Source organism: Phyllobates terribilis, unplaced genomic scaffold, assembly GCF_046119375.1.
Source record: "Phyllobates terribilis strain yellow unplaced genomic scaffold, ASM4611937v1 Scaffold_3__8_contigs__length_932513732, whole genome shotgun sequence".
In the NCBI taxonomy this organism is placed as follows: Eukaryota; Metazoa; Chordata; class Amphibia; order Anura; family Dendrobatidae; genus Phyllobates; species Phyllobates terribilis.
This window is the reverse complement of record NW_027362763.1, coordinates 568708797-568732723: the sequence shown is the minus strand read 5'-3', so window position 1 is coordinate 568732723 and position 23927 is coordinate 568708797. Positions and strand designations below refer to the sequence as shown.

The following is a 23927-nucleotide window of genomic DNA, read 5'->3' as shown; positions in this document are numbered from 1 at the left end:
CGCCACCCGCTTCCTTACAAGGACCGCCCCCTTGTATAAGTTGCTCAGAGGTTCCGCCTCCCAGACCCGTTACAGTTTGCTTGGGCCATGGAACCCGGTGGCACCCAAGCTCCCTCGCTTTCGGACCTTTGTCATGAACTGTCCCGTCAGAGGTCCCAACAGGAGTCCATCCTGAGTCACCTGCGGGATGTCAATTCTCGCCTGGACACTCTGACTGCTCCACCAGCAACCACTGCTAGTGTCTTGACTCGCAACCCGGCAGCTCCGCTGCCCACCAATACCATGGTATCCTGCTCCGGACCCCGGCTTTCTGCACCTCCTCGCTTCGGAGGCGACTCCGCTCTGGCTCGGGGCTTCATAAACCAGTGCACCCTGCACTTTGAACTCCTGTCCCACCAGTTTAACTCCGACCGGGCCAAAGTAGCCTTCATCATGTCCCATCTCACGGGGGAGTCACTGGCTTGGCTAAATCCTTTATGGTAGAGAGGAGACCCCCTGGTGTCCGACTTGCCTGCCTTTCTCACGGCTTTCCGGAAAGTCTTCGACGAACCCGGACGGAAGACCTCATCCGCATTGTCTCTGCTACGCCTCCGTCAGGGAAGTCTCACCGTGGGCCAATATGCCATACAGTTCCGTACCCTTGCCTCGGAGCTGGCCTGGGATAACGACGCTCTGGTGTCTGTCTTCTGGGAGGGTCTGTCCGGCCGTATTAAAGATGAACTCGCCGGTCGGGACATTCCTACCACTCTCGATGACTTAATAACTCTTGCCACCCGGATTGACCTACGGTTCCAGGAGCGTGCCAAAGAGGTCACCCGTGAGAGGAGGTTTCCACGTCTAGCTCCTACCTTCCAGAAACCCGTCACTCCCTCCGTTTTTCCCCAGGTACACTCTCCTGAGCCTATGCAGGTCGACCAGACCAAGATGGTCAAAACCCGTCAGGACTTACGCCGTGCCGATGGGAGCTGCCTCTACTGTGGCAGCAAGGAGCACCGGATCCGTACCTGCCCGGAGAGGTCGGGAAACGCCTGTGTCTAGGTTCGCTCAGAGAGGTCGACCTAGACAAGAATAAATCCTCTCCATCTCTGCTGCTGTCAGTCTCAATTATCTGCGGGGAGAACCGTTTTTTCGAACTAGCCCAACTTGACTCTGGAGCAGCCGGGAATCTTATTTCACAGTCCCTGGTAGAAAAACACCGCATTCCCACCAAACCTCTGGCTGTACCCTTATCTGTCGCTGCCGTGGATGGGGGCCTCTTACCACGTCCCATCCAACTCATCACCGAATCCATTACTCTGCAGGTGGGAATGCTGCATTCTGAGAGCATCTCTTTTCATGTTCTGCCTGGACTCTCTCACGCCCTCTTACTAGGCCTACCTTGGCTCCAGAGACATGCACCCGTGCTTGACTGGAAGACCGGAGACGTCCTTCGTTGGGGACAGGACTGCCATAAGACTTGTTTGGTTCCCGTTCCTCCCGTCCGTCCTTCTCCTACCCCAACTAATCTACCTGGACTTCCGATTCCTTATTGGTCATTTGCTGATGTCTTTAATAAAAAGGAGGCAGAGACATTACCCCCTCATAGACCATACGACTGTCCTATCGACCTGTTACCCAGTACTACGCCTCCCCGTGGGCGTATTTACCCATTGTCCGCTGCTGAGACCCGGTCGATGTCCGAATATATTGAGGAGAATCTGGCCCGGGGATTCATCCGGAAATCTACCTCCCCAGCGGGAGCAGGCTTCTTTTTCGTTAAAAAGAAGGACGGCTCTCTCCGTCCCTGTATAGACTATAGAGGCCTTAACCAGATCACAGTGAAGAATAAGTACCCCCTTCCGCTCATTCCGGAGTTATTTGATCGTCTGAGGGGGGCTAGAATCTTCACCAAACTGGACCTCCATGGGGCGTACAACCTGGTCCGTATCCGTCAGGGGGATGAATGGAAGACTGCATTCAACACCCGGGACGGCCACTATGAATATCTGGTAATGCCCTTTGGTCTCTGTAATGCTCCTGCCGTCTTTCAAGAGTTGGTCAATGACATCTTCCGGGACCTTCTCTACTCCTGCGTAGTGGTGTACCTGGACGACATCTTGGTCTTCTCTCCGGATCTCCAGACTCACCGGAGGGATGTTCGTCAGGTCCTGCTCAGGCTCAGGCAGAATCACCTCTTCACTAAATATGAGAAGTGCCTCTTTGAGCAGACCTCGCTTCCGTTTTTGGGCTACATTATTTCTCAGACCGGCCTCCGAATGGATCCAGAGAAACTGTCTGCCATCGAGAGATGGCCTCGACCGGAAGGGTTGAAGGCTATTCAGCGGTTCCTGGGCTTCGCCAACTACTACCGCCTCTTCATACCGCACTTCTCTTCCCGGACTGCCCCAATTTCCGCGCTCACCCGTAAGGGCACTAATCCCAGAGAGTGGCCGCCCGAAGCAGAGGAGGCCTTTCTTTACTTAAAACAGGCCTTCTCTTCCGTCCCGGTGCTGCATCGCCCGGACGGCAACAAGCAGTTCTTCCTGGAAGTTGACGCCTCCTCCTCTGGAGCCGGAGCGGTACTTACCCAAAAATCGTCTTCCGGGAGAATGGTAACTTGTGGTTTCTTCTCCAAACTCTTCTCCTCTTCTGAGCGCAACTATTCCATAGGAGACCGAGAGTTATTGGCCATCAAGCTGGCATTGGAGGAGTGGCGTTACCTACTCGAGGGGGCTCTTCACCCGGTAATAATCTACACTGACCACAAGAACTTGGCTTACCTCCAGCATGCCCAGAGACTTAACCCGCGCCAAGCCCGGTGGTCCTTGTTTTTTGCTCGCTTTGATTTTGTTCTTCATTTTCGCCCGGCTGACAAAAACATCAAAGCAGACGCCTTGTCCCGATCCTTTCTGGTGTCCGATCTCGAGGAAGAACCCAAACATATCATCGATCCCGCCAGAGTAATGCAAGTGGCTCCCGTGAGTCTAAATCGTCTCCCTCCCGGTAAGACGTTCGTTTCAGTACCTGATCGGGAGAAGATCCTACACTGGGGCCATTCGTCTAAACTAGCTGGCCACGCCGGTCAGAAAAAGACCCTCCAGCTTATTACCCGGCACTACTGGTGGCCTACCCTGCACAAGGACGTAATAGACTTTGTTTCTGCCTGTGTGTCCTGCGCCTGCAACAAAGTCCCGAGACACCTGCCAGCCGGTCGCCTCCTTCCGCTTCCTGTGCCTTCTGCCCCCTGGCAGCATATTGCTATGGACTTCATAACTGATCTCCCCGTCTCTGCCGGTTGTACGGTCATTTGGGTGGTCGCTGACCGCTTTTCCAAGATGGCTCACTTTATTCCCCTGCCAGGCCTCCTGTCTGCACCCGAGCTGGCTAAAGACTTTATCCGCCACATCTTCCGTCTTCATGGCCTACCCCTCCACATCGTGTCGGATCGTGGGGTACAGTTCACCTCACGTTTCTGGAGAGCCACTTGTAAATTGCTAGACGTCACCCTGGACTTCTCCTCCGCTTACCACCCACAGTCTAATGGTCAAGTGGAGCGGATCAATCAGATCCTGACCAGTTACCTCCGGCACTTCGTTAATGCCCACCATTCTGACTGGGTGGATCTCCTGCCATGGGCCGAATTCTCTTACAACAATCACGAGAGCGAATCTTCCTCCAAATCCCCGTTTTTTGTAGTCTTCGGTCAGCATCCTCGGATCCCATTTCCCGTCTCCACCTCGGTGGATAATCCGGCTGCGGAATCTCTTGTTAACAAATTTTCCTCCTTGTGGGAGAGTACCCGGTCTGCACTCCTTCAGTCGTCCGAGCGTATGAAAAGACATGCTGACAAAAAACATCTGGATCCTCCTCAATTCCGTCCAGGGGATAAGGTCTGGCTCTCGTCCAAGTATGTCCGGCTCAAGATTCCTTCCTATAAGTTAGGGCCTCGGTTCATCGGTCCTCTGGAGGTCATCAGTCAGATCAACCCGGTGGCCTATAAATTGAAACTCCCGGCAACTTGCGGATCCCTAACTCCTTCCATGTATCTCTCCTCAAACCCGTGGTACTTAACTCTTTTTCCAAGTCTACAGGTACGCCTCCTGCTCCGGTTTCCACTGAAAACGAGTTTGAGGTAGAGAACATTCTGGCCACAAAAAGGGTAAGAGGAAAGACCTTTTTTCTAGTAGATTGGAAGGGGTTTGGTCCTGAAGAGAGAACGTGGGAGCCCCGGGAGAACATCCATGCCCCTCTCATCCTTGCTAAATTTCTGTCTGGCCTAAAAAAGGGGGGGCCTAAAGGGGGGGGTACTGTAGCGTCGGCGTCCCTGCCCTCTGCTAGGCAGGGACGCTGTTCCCCTCACCTCTCCGCTCCGAGCCCGGCGTCCTCCTCCCGCTCTGCTGGCAGCGCGCGCTCCTTCCCGGCCACGGTGCTTAGGGCGCGTGCGCGCGCGCCCCCCCCCTCTTAAAGGGGCCGCGCGCGCCATCCTAAGGAGTCCCTGGCCAATGGCCGGAGGACTTCACCATATATAAGGCACCTCCTCCAAAATGGAGGTGCCCGAGCAATGTTGTTGCACTGTTCACTACTCTGCTTCAGCCCTCAGGTCCCGTTTCCAGTTACCTGCCAGTTACCTGCCAGTTTCCTGCCAGATTGCTGTCTGATTCCTGCCTGTTATCCGCTTACCTGCTTGCTAGCCTGAGGTCCGACGGTCTGCCTTCCGACACCTGTCAGTCTGTCTATGGACCAGCTTGCCCGCTCACCTGGGAGCGCCCACCTGCTACCCGCCTGCTAGCCTACCTGGAGGTTCCGCCGTCACGTGCTGTGACCACCTGCCAGTCCAGAGACTCTTGCCCGCTCACCTGGGAGCGCTCATCTGCTACCTGTCTGCTAGCCTACCTGGAGGCTCCGCCGTCACGTGCTGTGACCACCTGCCAGTCCAGAGACTCTTGCCCGCTCACCTGGGAGCACTCATCTACTACCTGTCTGCTAGCCTACCTGGAGGCTCCGCCGTCACGTGCTGTGACCACCTGCCAGTCCAGAGACTCTTGCCCGCTCACCTGGGAGCGCTCATCTGCTACCTGCCTGTTAGCCTACCTGGAGGCTCCGCCGTCACATGCTGTGACCACCTGCTTATCCAGAGACTCTCACCTGCTCACCTGGGAGCACACATCTGCCATCTGCCTGCTAGCCTACCTGGAGGCTCAGCCGTCACAAGTCGTACCTACCCTTTACCCAGAGACTATCCCGGTCACTTGCCGTGACCTTATGCCCGTTCACCCAGAGACTGCCCCGGTCACTTGCCGTGACCTCCTGCCCGTTCACTCAGAAGACTGTTCCGGTCACTTGCCGTGACCTCCTGTCCGTTCACCCAGAGACTGCCCCGGTCCCTTGCTGTGACCTCCTGCCCGTTTACCCAGAGACTGTCCCGGTCACCTGCTGTGACTACCTGCCTGTCTTCCCTGGTCGCCACCCGCTTCCTTACAAGGACCGCCCCCTTGTATAAGTTGCTCAGAGGTTCCGCCTCCCAGACCCGTTACACCTACTTTGGTTTTACCATGTGGCAGCAATACATTCTCCATTATATCCTTGTACATGGTAGCATTTATATTTCCATAAATTCTATGAAGAGTGCCAGTGGCAGATGCAAAAAATCAGCCCCAAACCATGACATTGCCACCACCATGTTTCACTGTAGGTGTTTGGTACCTTACATCATTACATTTCCCAATTGGACGGTATGTATAGTGCTTGCCATCACTACCAAACAGATTGAATTTGGATTCATCCGACCACATCACCTTAGACCAATCTGTCTCTTTCCATTGGCTGTGTTGTTTGGCAAACCCAAGTCGGACCTTCTTGTTCTTTGCAGAGATGAAAGACTTCTTGACTGGAACTCATGCATTCAACCCTACTGCTCTTAGGCATCGCACCATAGTTTGGCAATTTACTTTGACCCCATATTCTTCATTCATTTTGTGCAAAATCTGTACAGCACTTTTATGGACATCAGATGCCAACTTTTTCTTAATGTGATCAACTATGGAGGAAGTTTTCCATGGTCGTCCACTTCTAGGTTTGTCAGCTGACACTTCACTCTGAGAGCAATTGAATTCCATAGCTACCTCTTTTTGACCTTTGCCTGACTTCACTATCAGAATAATAAGCCTCCTCACATCTGGCGTTACAATTGGCCTTGTCTTTGCCATGTTTTAACCTAAAAACACACACATGAAAAAAAAAATAATTTAGGCAAAATTCAACTACCTATGACAAAATATGCAAAACATTTGGCCCAGCAAATGTTGAAAACTAACACATAAAGGGATAAAACAATGCAAACACAATTTTCATCCATATAGCTGACAACCATTTGCTTCCGGTTTACTAAAATCTCCAGGAAAACGGCATCAAAACAACCAGACAGAAGTAATCCAACTTTTAAAAAAAATGCAAAACTTTTGGTAGCCACAGTAGGTGGACAACCTCTTTAAAAATTATTAAATCTTAGCATAGACAATCTTGTAGTCTTGTATGTAAATTTAAAGTAACTTAATGTATTTTGGAGTATGGTCACTAAGTGTATGTTCATCGGATGTGTTTTTTCTGTTTTTTTTATTGCAATTGTGTAATATCAATAAAAATGTGTAGTTTTTGCAGTAATTTTCAAAAACTTCTGCAAAAACTATGCATTTTGACTGTGATTTTGCATTGTGGGAACATGCCATTTAGTTCCTTATCACAGGTGGACTACCGTGTGTATTCACACTATGGCGAATCTTTTGGGCCCAGGCATAAGAAGTCATCGAGGTAATGGATAATATGTGCTCCCTTAGAAACGTCCATGATGACCCATTCGAGGAAGCAACTAAACGCCTCAAATAGTGAGCAGGATATGGAGCACCCCATGGGCAAACAGCGATCTATATAGTATGCTCCTTCCCAGACGCAGCCCAATAGGCGGACACTATTTGGAGGCACAGGTAGTAAGTAACCGGAACACCCCCTCAATGTCTGTTTTGGCCATTAGGGTGCCCCTTCCCAACTTCTTGACCCAGCTGATTGCCTTGTCAAAGGAGGTACAGTATATACTACTGTAGTTGGTTTCGCGTCGATGTTGTCGCTTACTGACCTGCCCCTTGGATATGACAAATGGTGGATTAGTCCGAATGTATTGGGTTTCGTTTTTGGCATGGCTCCCAATGGGGATACCACTACGTCTTGTAAGGAAAGTGTTCTGAAAGGAACCGCCATCCTACCTAAAGATATTTATTTTTTTAATTTTCTTGTCACGACGTCTGGGTGTTGGTAGGCTGATTTTAGATTTTTACTCCAGCCTTTCTTTATTTTAGAAGGGCATGACATGCCTATATCTGTGTCTCCTCCTCCTTTTACTCCTCCATATCTTTTCTTTTCGCATGACTATATGTACTTGTCACTTTTCCATGTGTTAGTTGTGTCTTCTGAGCAGTTTGTCAGCTTTTGGACACCTTTGAAGGTGTTTTCTATGTGTTTTCTATGTGTTTCTATGTGTTTTTGATGGCCTGCCATTGGTTTTAACGGTGTTCAACGGTGTTCGACAAACTGTTCGACGAACCGTTCGGCGAACATGCCGGTGTTCGACGAACCGAACCGAACCCGAAAATTACGGGGGTGGCTCAACACTACTAAAGAGAACAGAGGAAAAACTGTAGTTTTGAAGGTTAAAAATACTTTATTATTGCAAAAATTCTAAAAAAAATTACATATAATTTTGACCAAAAGACATGACATACAGGCAACAAATATCCATGCAAAAAATAATAAAGACAATAAAGAAAAAGGGAAAGAGAAGTCCATGCAATGAGCAATAGGTAAATACAGAGGAGGAAAGGAGAAGAAATTTCCCTCTATCTACGTATCCCAGTAACATTTGAATATGTTAGATTCCTCCACAAGTTGAACCTTCCAAATTCTGGAAAGAAGGCAAAGTCAATATGGCCAGATCTTGCAAATCTACAATATCCGCAGGAAAGGACCGACGCCTTTCAACTGGGAACAATTTTAGAACAATTTTAGACATGTTTTTATATGTCCCAGACATGATTGTTTTTTATTTAGAAATATACCTGATTTTTAGTTTCCCTTACCACGTGGGGTTAAATTCACAACCAAAATCTACCTACTCAATTAGTGTACAGGTTTTACGAGGACGTCAGGTATATAATACCCATGTGGGTTGCTATCTGACATACCATGAATAAGACTTCCCAGTTGAAACGCGTCAGTCCTTTCCTGCGGATATTGTAGAGTTGCCAGCCAGTACGTTTTTATGTGAAATTGAAAATAAAAATGACTTTTTATATTATAATTCAATTCTGGAGAATACCTCTGTTTTTTCTGAATATTGTGCCTACGTCCTGAACTTGGGAGGCCCATGCGGTGATTCCTCTTACAACTGAGGGCTACAGACTTCCAACACTGGTGAGCTGACTTTCCCTATTTCCCCTCCTATTTTTACTTCCAGAGTATTCAATGGGTACAAAGTTTAAAAGATGTAGTTTTTATAAAGTCTGACCTTATTTGCACATCCAGAGTCCTGGCAACTATAATAAGGTTATGAAGGTGCTCGGCTTCTGTACCAAAAGTGCGGCACCCGGGAGAGGATGAACTTTATTTGTCCTGGGAGCTATTGGCTTTCAGACATGCAGGTTTGCTGGAGCAAATACAGTCACCAAACAGAGTGACGGCTGTAAACATGCCCTAGCACTGACAGACAGCTGGCTCTGTAATGCATCAGTGCAGAGCCGGTTGGCAATTACTGCCAGGACGTGCTTACAGCCGTTGTTGCCAGTGCTGTGAGTAGTAACTGTAGCTGCTCCAGGCACACCTCTATGACTGAAGTCCAGCGGCTCCTGGGAGAAATAAAGTTTATTTTTTCCCTGGTGCTCCACTTTCAGTACAGTGGCCAGGTACCTTCATAATGCTATTAACAATCAGACTAATCCTGTATCTGCACATTAATAGCATTATCGGACATAACAGGTTCCCTTTAACAATTTCTGAAAAACATGATTATAGTTTTGAAACAAAATTTCACGTATGGAATTCAAAAGAGTTTTGATTTGATACTTTAATTTTGCTCTTTCTAAAAAATCCTGACCGACCAGGTGCCTAGTGGGAAAATTCTCCTCAGACACAGTCACAATAAAATTGAATTTCACCCAAAATTAGAGAGAATGTGAAAAATTGATGCACGTAGCATGATACATTTTGTTCTTAAAAATTTTGTGCCCAAACTTGACAGGGACTGCTTTTTAGTACAATAATGGTGGCTAGGTATTTGGATTACTGCACACTTATTTCTTGGGCACACAAAAAAATAACTGATGATGCAGCGGAGGTAGAGGAGGAAGAGTATGGAAAGCAATAGGTAAGGAGGATGATGAGGATGATGATAACAACAAAAAGGTGTTACTTGTGAGTGCAAAGTTGCTACCAGAAAGATGATCATGAGAAGAACAAGACAGCTTGAGCCTTGCTTTCGTTGCCGGTCAGTTTGGTTTCCCCACATGAACAGGTGACACCATTTCATGTGTTGACGGATTATGTAATTCCTATTCTATGTCTGCCAGGATATATCTGGTTTACTTTCCAACAGCACAGCCTGCACACTTCAATAGATTGGTCCTCCAGCAATGTTGAAAATAATTCACACACATAAATACCCACACATAGGACTCAACACCATCATAGCCACCACCACAGCTTTCAGTCACTGTTGAGCCTCCTACATCATCAACAGATGCAATGCTATTTTCATCAATGCTGACTGCTGAACAAGCAGATTTTGCCCTAGACAGTCCATAAGGCACACATCGCTTGCGTTGTGTATTACTGAGGTAAAAACCTCCTCTCCTACTGACATCACCTCATCAGCATCCTTAACTAGCTCCCAAGTTTTCTCCACCACAGAATCATTATCATTGTTTTCTCTGACTTGGCTGACAGTTGCCTCTGTATAAGAAATGGTCTGAATCCTTACTCCCTGCCTGATTTCTTCCTCAAGATTTGCCCTGGCTCAGAGTGCCACTACTACTGTCAATGCCCCTATCACCTTGGCTCACGGGTCCTGCAAAATAACTTGACAATAGAATTGTGTTCTCCGTCTTCTCTGCCTCCATGTCACCTGACCCTCAAAGACTGAAATGAAAAGGCAGCAAAAGCATTCTGTATGTTTTTGGATAAATTGGACAACTGAAGCAGTTATTCAAGAGCTAAAATTATATGACCTTTCCTAAAAGACTTTAAAAAACCCTCAGCAATGTGCCTTTATAAATTAGGATGGGACAATAAAAGCTAGGAAGATTCAAATCCCGAAAACATCTTGTATTCAGATTGTGTGTATGAGTCTAATATTGGGCTATTACAATATTACATATATATCAATATTTTACCAACAGATTACAGAATTTATATATAAATATTTATCTAAAAAGAGTTGAATTTTCCTACAAAACGAAATATAGCTCCTGTTACCTGGACCCGAAGTGGTTGGTTGACCTGTAGAAATGAAAATAAGTACAATTTAGAATAACATTTATTTAAAAATTAACTCCAACTCAAACTACTATTTCTTCTTCCGATATTTCTCTATTTATCTGACCATCTGATTAAGAGAGTAAACCTTATCAAACTTTTATCACTGAGGCCTCATTATCCTGGTCAAAATTAAAGGGATTGTCCACCCCTGAGGAAATTTTCATCATGCTCTGTAGCATGCCAAGTAACGTGAGTAATGTACACAGTGCAAGGATTCAGCTCTTTTTGCTGGTTTCAGCAGGAGTCATCAGATTATAAATATGTGATTTACATATGTGACATGCAGAAGTAGTTCTGTTGCAGAGTGTGACACGCAGAACTAGTGCTGTTGCTTTAAAAGCATTCAGCAACTATTATAAGTAACACAAACACATGAGACAGGAAGTGTGGTGCTCCAGAAGCATCCAGCAACTGGAGGGGTTAACACAGTCACAGGAGAAGGGGAGTGTTTTAGCAGAGCCCCAAGGGAATTGTGGGGAAGCTGTTTGCTGTCTGGCTGGAGCCGGAGAGAAAGGTGGTGTGTGTGTTCTGTATCTCACAGAAGCACCCCTGCAAGTGAAAAGGATTCAAGTAAGGAGTGAAGCTAAGCACAGGTCAGTAGAGTTCCTGAAATAACAGTGCAGAGTATTGTCAGGCAGAAAGATAAGGACTGGAAGAAATGGTGGCACAGGGATCTTCTCCCTCAGCAAACCCTCCCCCCTCCTCCATCACACTGTGCTGTAAAGAATGCTGTGTTCATTAATGTGCCTTTGCATTAGAACTGTGCTGTCCTGTACTACTGAGAAGACTGTCAACTACTGTGCTTTTGTCACTGGAGACTGTTGCTCATAAGACTTAACTTGCACTGGCTGTGCGACTTCTTATTAAATGCTACTGTTCTACCGTTTGAGGACTCTTGTCAAGTGTGTCTGGTCAGCAAGTGAAACAACCTCAGTGTCTGTGCCTGAGGGTCAATACCCCTGTGTGCCTGAGAGAAGCTGCAGCACATGATCTATGGTCGCCCTGAGTAACGGTTTCCCCAGGATTCCAAAGAATTCATGGAACCTGTCTCGCCCCTATTTGAACTTCGCGGCGTGTGTGTAACATTGGTGGCCCGTACGGGGAATCCTGAGTGGGAATTAGTGTGTAGAGGGAGAAGAGAAAACGTTTCTGGAAAACACAGCAGCACACAGCACCTTAACTCAACTCTGCTACACCAGTTAAAGGGGACCAGCTCTAAAGAAAAACTCACTAGCAGCAATGGATGTGGAAATACAAATGGACAGAATTGGTGAGCTGCGTCTTCAGTTAACCTGTGAAGAATTGAGAACAGTAGCAAAACATATAAAGATGTCAGTAGAACAGATTTCCAAAGCACAAAATCGGCAGTTGGCACTACCCAGAGTATTCCGTAGGTTGGTCTTCAAAGAACTCCATGAAAACATGGGACACCTGGGAGTGGAAAGGACAACAAATTTGATCCATGAACGTTTCCTCTGGCCATACATGTAGAGAGATATTGAAAGGTATGTGACCAGGGAGTGTGGGTGTCTGAAAGATAAACATCCCAACATATCAACCCGGGCACCTATGGGCAACATCCAAACTACGTATCCGTTTGAGGTGGTCTCAATAGACTTTCTACATCTCGAGAGGTGCATCTTGGTGGTGATGGACCATTTCACTCGATTTGCTCAAGAATATGCCACCACCAATAAATCGGGTCGAACAGCAGCAGAGAAGATCTTCAATAATTTGCTTTGAGGTTTGGGTTTCGTAAGAGGTTACATCACGACCAAGGAAAAGAATTTGAGAACCAGCTCTTTGCCAAGCTAGGAAAGTACTGTAGAATTCAGAGATCCCACACAACGCCCTATCACCCAGAGGGTAATGGACAAGTGGAACGATTTAGCCAGACATTATTGTCGATATTGCGCACTTTAATAGCTGATGCGAAGAAAGACTGGAAAAGTTCTCTATCAAAAGTGGTACATGCCTATAACTGTACAAGGAGTGATACAACAGGTTACTCACCCTTTTTCCTATTGTATGGACGATTGCCAAGACTGCCAATCAACATCATGTTTGATACTCCGGTGTCAGAGACTTACAGAACGTATCCTGACTACGTTCAAAAATGGAAGGAACGGATGGCAGAGGCATACAACTTAGCGTCCAAAGTGGTAACGCAAGGATAGAGAAAGAGTAAGGAGTACTGTGATTGAAAATGTTATGGAGCAGAATTGGCACCGGGAAGCCGGGTGCTAGTCAAGAACGTACGTGAGAAAGGCAATCCAGGAAAACTTTGTTCATACTGGGAAGACAAGGTGTATGTGGTCGCAAGGAGGAAAGCTGATGACAGCTCAGTGTATGAAATCCGATTGGAAACGAGAGACAAGAAAACCAGAATAGTCCATTGGAATTTACTGCTACCCTGTGATTATTTTCCACCACAACAAGACTTCCCAGAAGTAGACCGACATATTCCAAGATCGACTAAGGGACCACCACAGACTGAAGATCCGGAGGTGAATAGTGACCTTGAAAGTTCCGATGGAGAAGAACACACCGTTGTATTTCTCGGATCTGCAAGGAGAAGGGTGTACCATCCTCGGGAGAATGAACTAAGTCCTGAGGCTCCAGAGTTCTTACCAAAAAGTACAGATGAAGCCCAATTCAGATCTGATGATGGAACACCGGCCCCTGAAGAGACCGATCGACACTCAGGAGGAGCGGAATTACCAGACCGTGCGGAAACAAGTGACTCAAGAGAAGTACAGGAATTTACAGAGGCAGCTCCAAGAGCATCTGAGGAAGCACAGGAAATGAGTGCGGTGGAAGAAACTTCTGTGACCAAAGAACCCGTGGTCTCTGAGGAACAACCCACCAGGAGGAAGTCGACTCAAGAAGTGAGGAGGCCTGTGATGCTGACGTACAGTACAGACCAAAAGTTTGGACACACCTTCTCATTTAAAGATTTTTCTGTATTTTCATGACTATGAAAATTGTACATTCACACTGAAGGCATCAAAACTATGAATTAACACATGTGGAATTATATACTTAACAAAAAAGTGTGAAACAACTGAAAATATGTCTTATATTCTAGGTTCTTCAAAGTAGCCACCTTTTGCTTTGATCACTGCTTTGCACACTCTTGGCATTCTCTTGATGAGCTTTAAGAGGTAGTCACCGGAAATGGTCTTCCAACAATCTTGAAGGAGTTCCCAGAGATGCTTAGCACTTGTTGGCCCTTTTGCCTTCACTCTGAGGTCCAGCTCACCCCAAATCATCTCGATTGGGTTCAGGTCTAGTGACTGTGGAGGCCAGATCATCTTGCATAGCACCCCATCCTTTGCATTAGAACTGTGCTGTCCTGTACTGCTGGGAAGAGTGTGAACTGCTGTACTGCTAAGTAAACTGTACTGTTTGTCACTGGAACCTGTTTTTCATAAGACTTAACTTGCACTGGCTGTGCGACTTCTTATTAAATGCTACTGTTCTGCCGTTTATGAGGACTCTTGTCAAGTGTTTCTGGTCAGCAAATGAAACAACCTCCGTGTCTGTGCCTGTCAATACCCCTGTGTGCCTGAGAGAAGCTGCAGCACATGGTCTATGGTCGCCCTGATTAACAGTTCCCCCAGGATTCCAAAGAAATCATGTAACCTGTCTCGCCCCTATCTGAACCTCGCAGCGTGCGTGTAACACATACTTATAGACAAGACAATTAGAGTTTCACCCAATTTGTTCAATATATTCTATTAAGAAGTAGCTGATAATGTTGTCGGCACATGACCGGATCTATGCCAACCACATAATTGCAGTCTTAAGACGACCACTAAAACCGGGAAGCAAAGCTGAATCCTTGTGGTGTGTACACTATTCACTGTTAGGATAGCAAAGCTTGCTAAAAATTTCCTCAGGGTTGGATAACCTCTTTAAAAATTATTGTTACATATCTCTTTTGTCTCTTGAATCCAGTATAGCAAGAAAATAATTACAAAGTTAGCTAATCATGTTGTAAAAGTATAGAATTTCTGTAGACAGAGAAAGGTCTTGGCATCAAATGTTCACTTTTGTGAAAATGGTTTCTCACACTGTGCCTCACAATTAATTAGGTGGCGTTTTACTAGTAATGCCCAACCCGCAGCTTCAGAAGCACTGAATTAGTAAACCTGTTTTCTTCAGTGCAATCCTACTCTGTGACACACTGAAGAACTGAAGAAAAGAGGTGTACAAAACTGATCGCTCTTCCTCTCTGAAGCCACTCGCATTCCTGAGTGTAGAAACGGCAGTGCCTTGACAGGAAGAAATGATGAAAGGGGGAACCACCCCCGTACTGTGTGCACGCCATTGACTCCTGCATAGTCAATGGGCATGCATAGCACCGCAGTTAGGGTTCAAGCAGCGCTCACTCCAGCCAAGTGAGCGCTGTCAGAGTCAGAGAACTGCTCAGTATGCAAATTAAATAAGGTGTAATGGTTTACTAAGTTCTTGGCTAGGCCAATGGTGCACCAAAGCCCCCACATTTGCTTATGTTATCTATATAAAGAGTTTTCGAACTAATTACAACAGGGGACTAAATCCTCTATATAACTATTTATTTAGTTCAGTTTGCATTTCTGGCATTACAAACCTTTAAGAATACTGATTAATTCATATATCAAACTAATTCTTAAGTATTATAAAATTGTAGCAAAATAAATTAATATTTTGCTAGGACTTTTTTTGCTTGAGTATGCCTGATTTCACCTAGCGTAGATTACATCAGATTTTATCCATTTTCAAAAATCTTGCTAGCACTTTTCGAGTACACTTGCACTCAACTGAACCACACCTCAAAGCTGAAAAATGATGAACATGAGGACAAGTGCCTGAGCCATTTTCAACCTTGATATACTCCCTCAAAAATCTGTGCGTTTTTATTTATGTGCCCTTTTGTGATATGTTTTAGCTCACTTGCTTACTCTATTGTGATACATAGTTATTAATGTGAATGACTAAAATAATTAGCATTTATTTTAAAGTTGAACAGCTTCTTCCATTTGGACAAACCTTATTTGTTAGACAAGATTCTTGACTGTAATTTGATCATTAAAGGAGTGGTCACATTGGTAGCAGTGATGAGCGAGCATGCTCAGCATTGCTCAATTCTCGATCAAGCATCGCGGTGCTCGGGTAAACTCGTTACTCAATTTTTTATCTCTGTATGCAAATCTACTTCCTAAAGAAATTAAGTATATTGCATCAGATGCAATATGCATCAAATGGCCAAGTTATTTAAAAAATATGACTTAGTGATCATGAGAGATTTCAACTATCCAGACATTTGTTGGGAATCTCTCTAAGGCAAAAGTAACAGGTCCAGCAAATTTTTCTCCGCTCTATCTGACAACTTTTTCTTCTAAAAAGTAGAAGAGAGAACAAGGAGATCTACTACATTGGATCTAATTCTCATAAACAGGGAGGAAATGGTTGAAGAGGAAAGGGTGGCTGAAACCCTGGGAGGCATCGATCATGCTATCATAGAATTTTGGATAACTAGAGGAGGAAGACCTGTGAAGAGTCAAACTTCAAGGTTGGATTTCAGAAAGGCAGATTTTAAGGAACTCAGAAAGAGCCAAGGAAGGATCCAATGGCTGGATGTCCTGAAGGCCAGAAATGTCCAGGAAGGATGGGAAATTTTGAAAAATGAGATTCTCAAAGCACAATTGTTAATAATCACTAAAAGAGGGAAGAATAGAAAGCATTTAAGGAAACCAAGATGGATGAACACAAAACTTAAACACATGCTAAAAATGAAGAAAGAAATGTACAACAAATAGAAAGAGGGTGGCATATCTAAATAAGAATATAATGCTGACTGCAAAACCTGCAGTGCACACATGAGATTAGCTAAAGCTGATAATGAATTAAGGCTTGCAAGAGATGTCAAAAGCAATAAGAGGATTTTGGGGGCATGACAAAATTAAAAGAAAAGTCAAAGATGCTATAGGATTTTTACAGTATGAAAATGGTAAAGTGGTAACAAATGATGCTGAGAAGACCGAACATTTAAATTCCTGCTTTGCATATGTTTTCTCAAAGAAAGTAAATTTAACACCAACAGATCTTCACTGTACTATTGATTGAATAGAAGAAACCATACTGTCTATAAACAGAGATAGTAAGGGAATACTTAGCTAAGATAAATTAATTTAAGTCTCCAGGTCCAGGAAATTATTGAACCACTTTAAATCTTTGAAATTTCTTGTAGAACAGGAGAAGTCCCAGAAGACTGGAGAAGAACGAATATTGTCCCTATCTTCAAAAAGGGGTAGAGAGTAGACTCAGAAAACTATAGGCCTATGAGCTTTACTTCTATAGCAGAAAAGATCTTTGAACAAATAATTAAACAACATGTATGCAAGTACCTACTATGAGAATGAAGTGATTAACCAGAGCCAGCATGGGTTTGTAACTAATAAGTCATGTCAGAATAACTTAATTTCCTTCCACGACAGAATCACTGACAGGGTGGATCAGGGAAACACAGTAGATATAGTATATCTTGACTTCAGCAAAGCATTTGACAAAGAATCTCATACCATCCTTATTGAAAAAATGACCAACTATGGAATGGACAAGGCAACTGTTAGGTGGATTCATAACTAGCTTAGTGATCGGACCCAAAGAGTGGTCATAAATGATTGCACATCCAGTTGGAAGAATGTCTCAAGTAAGGAAACACAAGGCTCTGTCCTGGGCCCTGTGTTGTTCAACATCTTTATCAATGATTTAGATGAGTTGAGGGTAAACTGATTAAATTTGCAGATGATACAAAGCTAAGAGGGATAGCTAATACTAGAGAAGAGAGAGAGGATTCAAAAAGATCTAAACAAACTGGAACTGTGGGCAGTAACTAACAGTATGGTTTTTAACAGGGAGAAATGCAAAGTCCTACATCTGAGTAAGAACAATGAAAAAAGCATTTATAGAATGAGAGAAATAGGGCTAAGCAACATCACATGTGAAAAAGACTTGGGTATACTAATAGATCACAGACTGAACATGAGTCAACAGAGTGATGCAGCAGCAAAGAAAGGCAAACACAATTTTGGGTTGCATTAACAGAAGCATACAGACAAGATCACCTGAAGGAATTATCCCCCTTTACTCTTCTTTGGTCAGATCTCATCTGGAATACTGTATCCAGTTCTGGGCACCACATTGTAAAAAAGACATGAAGAAACTGGAGCAAGTTCAGAGAAGAGCACCCAGAATGGTGACTGATCTGCAAACAATGTTCTATGAGGAATAGCTAAAGGATTTGGGAATGTTTTGCTTGCAAAAGAGAAGACTGAGAGGAGACTTAATAGCTGTCTAATAATATTTCAAGGGATGTCATGCTGTAGAAGGATAAGCTTTATCATCCTTTACTCAAATAAACACTAGAAGCAATGGAATGAAACTGAATGGGAGAAGATACAGATTAAATATTAGAAAAAACTTTTTGACAGTGAGGGTGATTAACGAGTGGAACAGGCTGCTATGAGAGCTGGTGAGTTCTCCTTCAATGTAAGTCTTCAAACAGAAGCTGGAGAGACATCTGTCTGAGATGATTTAGTGAATCGTGCATTAAGAAGGGTGCTGGACATGATGACCTTGGAGGTCCCTTCCAACTCTAACATTTTATGTTTCTACATTGACTACCACAACGTCTCTCATAGCCTCAAAGTGGAAATACATGGATCCCCTTACTGAGATTATCGAAAAAATGTAAACTCATCATTTCTTTGAATTATCTTATGCTCTAAGGAACAATTTATTAAAGAGTTATTATTCCAGATGGTCCTCTTAAAACACAATTTTTCCTTCAGGTATGAAGAGCCCATTCATATAAACATATTTGTATTTCTTTTTCAGATTTTACACTTTTAGGTTAGAATTGCTGAATGATACTTTCTACTGTTCACCCATGGTTTAACAATGCTTAGATGATCTGTTGCTATGTCTTTTCTTTTATTTCCATTCTCCTTTTCCTTCCCCTCCCTTAATCTTCCTTCTGCTTTCCCTTCCCTTATTAACCTGATCTTATTTCTTTCCCATTTCTTGATTTTTCTTTATACCCTCACCCCTCCTTTTCCCTTAACTAATTTCTCTCTTCTCCCTTGCTTTCTTACCCTCATCCATTACTCTTGATTTTCCACATTATAATCTTCCCTCACCTTGTGAAGTTGCAAATTGCCTCTTCAGATAAAAAGAGGATTTGTACTCTATAGCGCCACTTATTGGAAGCAGCAGTCCTACAAGTCACAATCAACCCTTTAACGAGTCGTGCAATATGACTTAGGATAAAAGCCAAATCAGAATCTCAATTTGCAGACACGGTGTTTCGGGCTGTTGGCCCTCGTCAGTGCAAAGTATGAGGTCTGATTTGGCTAGGTGAGAGGCTCTGGACTGAGGTCTAAGGGGTAGCGTTTCTCCTTATGGAGAGTGACACACCAACTCTGACACGTCAAGGTAAGGAGGCTTATTAGCCATGCAATGCTCCTCTGGGAAATTTAATATGCAAATTGCCTCTTCAGAGAAAAAGAGTACTTGTACTCTATAGCGCCACCTATTGGAAGCAGCAATCCTACAAGTCACAATCAACCCTTTAACGAGTTGTGCGAATTTGTGAAGTTTAAAACTTGTGAAGTTTAAATTCAGATTTGGAAATGGACTTGTATATGTACATTTTATTATTATTATTATTATTATTATTATTATTCCCCACCCTTATATTGTAAAAAATCTCTCAATAAAAAGAATTTTGAAAAAAGAAAGCTAACTCAGCCCACACCACAGCTCTCCATGTACATTGTTTATTGACAGCGAGCTGCTTATCAGAGAAGGGGATGTGGTAGGAGCAAGGCTCACATGCCATGTTGTCCAATGGTGATAATCCCCTGGTGATAAAACCTTCATTGTAAGTAAACAACAGCACACAGCCTAATAAATGACACATTGCTGAATTCAGTGTCTTAGCTGCTACCTCATGCTGACCGCAGATTGCATAACAAAAACCTACTGACGGATTCCCTTTAACAAGAACAACAAGAATTTCAGAGGTTAATTTCTTCAATTCATCTGTGAATATTTTTTGCTGGTGAGTGTTCACTAATGCAGTATAATTTTTGTTCACATTATTATACTAACCATAAATTGATGAAAACACGGCGAAAAATCCATTGTGATGTACAGTAGAGTCACTTCTGAACTCAATGCTCATGATGTTAGAAGATGAATAGAAAGTGTTGCTCATGTTTCCATTACAAATTCTTGCTATTTCAGGAGAGTAGTGAGGAATCCCATCATATATAGTCACCCAGTCATACAAACAACGTGGATGAGGTTCAACACTATTTAAATAAAAGAAAAAAACAATTACAAGTAGATACTAACAAAGTGAAGTACATTGAAAAAGAGCTTTAAAAAGAAATGGCTGTGTGGGTACATGGCTTGCTGAAAGACAACAGCAAAAACAAGTTTAATAGTACTATGAGTTGAATAAAATTAGCTAACTTTAATAAAAGAAGTCACAAAATATAAACATCACTGAGGGGAACATACTATAACATGATCCAGGCATCACATTTCATAAAAATATAAATATGTTCATAAATAATTTATATAAGACACACTGAACACCAGGGAAAGGGCCCTGACAAAAGTAACAACATAGATACAGAAAGAGAAAACCATCTATACCAAGCTTTTCAAATTCAAGCAACTTTTGTATATAAAGTAATTAGCGCAATCGCAGAACTTCCATACTAACATGAGTCTGTCTATAGAGAGCAGGGTGCAACCTTGTGGTGTTGGAACCAGCAAAACACTGACCAATACAATTAAGGGCATACAAATACTATCACTTTACCTTCATAACAGCTATCTAACAATTAAATCACGTTTCCGGGCTACTCATTATACCTGTTAGTGACTGCCATTTCCTAGCAGTATGCCACCACTTTATGAGAAGGAATCACCCTCGTTTTAAAAAGAAATGCCAAATGACTCTTGGACTAGCTTTTTCTAGAACAGTTTGTTAGCTTATAATTCGCTATCTAGCCAAGGTTGGTAGGCAATAAATAAATTAGCGATATCTTTACCAAGACAAGTCTACAAAGAATCAATGACTGGGTCAGACAAATACACAAGAAGACTGATCTACTAGTAGTCCCACTCTTACATATGAGCTTCCAATTATCCCATATGAATCAAATACAATGATAAACTGTACATATGGGTTCTATTTCAAGGTAGAACACATGCAACTTTGTATTTTTTTATTTCTTAGTATGGTAAATACTAATCTGTAAGTTTTATGTAAATTAACTAATAAAAGTTATGTTTAATAAACGTTTTGTATTATTTACAAGCCCTCAAGATTGACATTTTTTAAGTAAAATATTTAAGTTTAATGGAGCTCATTGATGAGAATATATACTCTCCAAACAGTTTATATAATAAAATTGAGTCTTTTTCAGAGACTAACATTGTTGCACCCATACCAACGATTGACTTTTGTGTTTGTCTTTGCAACTGGTACACAATGACAAGCATCTAAACGTATTAGTTTCTGTCAAATGGGTTTCCAAAAACACAAATGGATTTGAATACTAAATAACTTACTTGAAATGAAGGAATGATAGTCGTATGTAATAGCCCCCTGGCACATGAATTTCCCAAATACAGTGGGAATTAGCAGGGTAATTATTTGGAAAGAATGGACTTGTTATGTTCCCATTCATTTGGGTCAACAGACCACCACAGGTTCTGTTTGATGAATCTGAAAGAAATGAAGAAGTAATCACCACAAATTCTTTCTAAAGTGATGAGAAAGGAAAAGTAATTTATAACATACCTGTTGTGAAGTTGCCTAGAGAAGATAGCAAGATAAAAATGAAGAACTCTCGTTAGTAGCTGGATTTACAATGTACTTTTTATTACTATTCATTGACATTATATTATAATTAAGTTAGAATGTTTTCACATTTAATTTAAATATTAAAACCTACATAGCACTATTAATTGTCATTGTATGTGATAGTTATGACTGTGCAATCATGTGCAGGAGAAAACTTGTCTGGGAACAGTGATGCACAAAGAGGCACACAGTAGAATTTGTGCGTGCAGTGTGTCAATTGTTATATAGATTTCAACCGTGGGAGATGTAAACATCCTGCAATAAAACACTAGAGATGAATGAATTCTATGAATGTTATGAAATTCGAATTCACTAGGTTCAACTAATTTTTACCCAAAACTTGATTTGCGGTGAATTAATTTAATGTGAATCCCAATACCGCAAAGTTTCCAAATACCCTGAAACAATGTGTATAACACTCTGAAGTCTTCTATGACTGTGACCAACCCTTTTTATCTCTTTAATAATGTGACAACACTATAGAAATGTATAGTTACTCAGAGGTAACAAACAGCCTGCTTAAAGGGGTTGTCCAGGTATGGCATGAAAATCTGCACTCTATGTGCGTCATGGATGTGTCAGATGTGATAGACAGTCGTCCTGCAGTTGCTTGCAGAAATCTCTTCGTTTGGCATTACAAACACCTTCTTAGCTGTTTCACTCTAGGACCCAGCGGCTACCTCCCTTCTGCTCTAATTGACACCCTTGCCTGGGTTTTTAAATAGTTTCACTTTGCTACAGGGCGGTGTCAGTGATATTCACATGTTTCCTTGTGAAAAGCTTGGAGCAAGTGCAGTCTATTTACTTCCTCTCTGCTGCTAAGAGGCATGTGTGTTATCTCTCTGAAGTCGGCTCAAGCTAAGTTAGCTAACTTATTTTTCCGTCGTGTTTGTCTACCTTGCTATCTTTAGTTGTTAGTGGGAATCGACTAGTGCTCATCCCCCCTTCTTTACCCAGGGCCAAGCGTTAGGGAAATACAGGGATAGATTTCTGTGTGGCGATTGGTGAAGAACCAATATAGGGACAGTAGGGGAGACAGGGTGATATCAGATCAGTCTAGGAGGTCTCCACTCCCCACTTTCCCTAGAGTCTGGGCTCCCTTCCCCTCTTCCCTTTGTGTTGCACTTAGTTTTTCCAAAACCTTGCATGACAATGTGACTGCAGACTTGTATAAATTTGAAGATATAGGTCTATGCTGACCATGGTCTATGCGTACAGCTCCATCAAGTGCAGCTTTTAAGTGCTCCGCTAATCCTAACTCTTCTTTGCTATCTTCAAACCTCATCACCCACAAAACAGTTATCTCACCTTCCCTCTTAACCCCCCACCTGTCCTCATCTCCTGGCCTGCTCCTGAACCCCCGATCACTCCCCTTAAAACACAAAACAAACCATGCACTCTCCTTTCTCCACCTTTTCTCCATCTCTGCTTCTCCTCACTGTTGATGATAAATCTTCCAAACCTGGACCTCCACAGGTAAAACCCTATATTTCTCCATCCCATCACTCCCCAGCTTCTACTGCAATCTCTTCAACCTAAACCCATCCACTTAACCACCGCTTCACTGCTCCTTCTCTCTGGAGCACTACGGAACGTCCGTTCCATCTGCAATAAGCTCCATGTCATTCACGATCTCTTTACTTCTCACAATCCCCCGCACCTGACCTCATCTGCTGACCTACTCCTAAACCTCAGATACCTTGTTTTAAAACACAAGACAAACCATTCACTCTACTTCCTCCACTTCCACTCCATCTCTCTACTTCTCCTCACTGCTGGTGATATATCTCCCAATCCTGGACCTCCATAGGTAAAACTCTCCATTATTTCTCCTTCCCATCATCAGCTACTAGAAACTAATGCAATATTTTCAACCTAAAACCCACCCACTTGACCTCCAGTTCACTGCTTGATCTCTCTGGAGCACTATGGTACACCTGTTCCATCTGCAATAAGCTCCATGTCATTCACAACCTTTTTACGTCACACAATCGATCCTCCCTACTCCTACCTACATAATCAGTCTCCCTACTGCACTGTGATATGGTGGCTGTAACGGGTCTGGGAGGCGGAACCTCAGAGCTACTATACAAGGGGGCGGTCCTTGTAAGGGAGCGGGTGGCGACCAGGGAAGACGGGCAGGCAGTCACAGCAGGTGACCGGGACAGTCTCTGAGTGAACGGGCTGGAGGTCACGGCAGGTGACCGGGGCAGTCTCTGGATGAACGGGCAGGAGGTCACGGCAAGTGACTGGGGCAGTCTCTGGATGAACGGGCAGGAGGTCACGGCAAGTGACTGGGGCAGTCTCTGGATGAACGGGCAGGAGGTCACGGCAAGTGACCGGGGCAGTCTCTGGATGAACGGGCAGATGGTCACGGCAAGTGACCGGGGCAGTCTCTGGATGAACGGGCAGATGGTCACGGCAAGTGACCGGGGCAGTC

At 43.8% G+C, this 23927-nt stretch overlaps 1 protein-coding gene across 1 annotated transcript in view; it reads right to left on the bottom strand.

The window, feature by feature from the left end:
- Nucleotides 1-23927, bottom strand: part of LOC141257186 (scavenger receptor cysteine-rich domain-containing protein DMBT1-like) — a 458733-nt gene that overhangs the window by 78495 nt on the left and 356311 nt on the right. Inside the window, exons 36-39 of the mRNA XM_073671423.1 lie at nucleotides 21425-21439; nucleotides 21193-21349; nucleotides 19717-19919; nucleotides 10495-10518 (exon numbers count right to left, since the gene is read on the bottom strand). Of these exons, the coding sequence (XP_073527524.1) occupies nucleotides 10495-10518; nucleotides 19717-19919; nucleotides 21193-21349; nucleotides 21425-21439 (399 nt within the window). The remainder of the gene's footprint in view (nucleotides 1-10494; nucleotides 10519-19716; nucleotides 19920-21192; nucleotides 21350-21424; nucleotides 21440-23927) is intronic.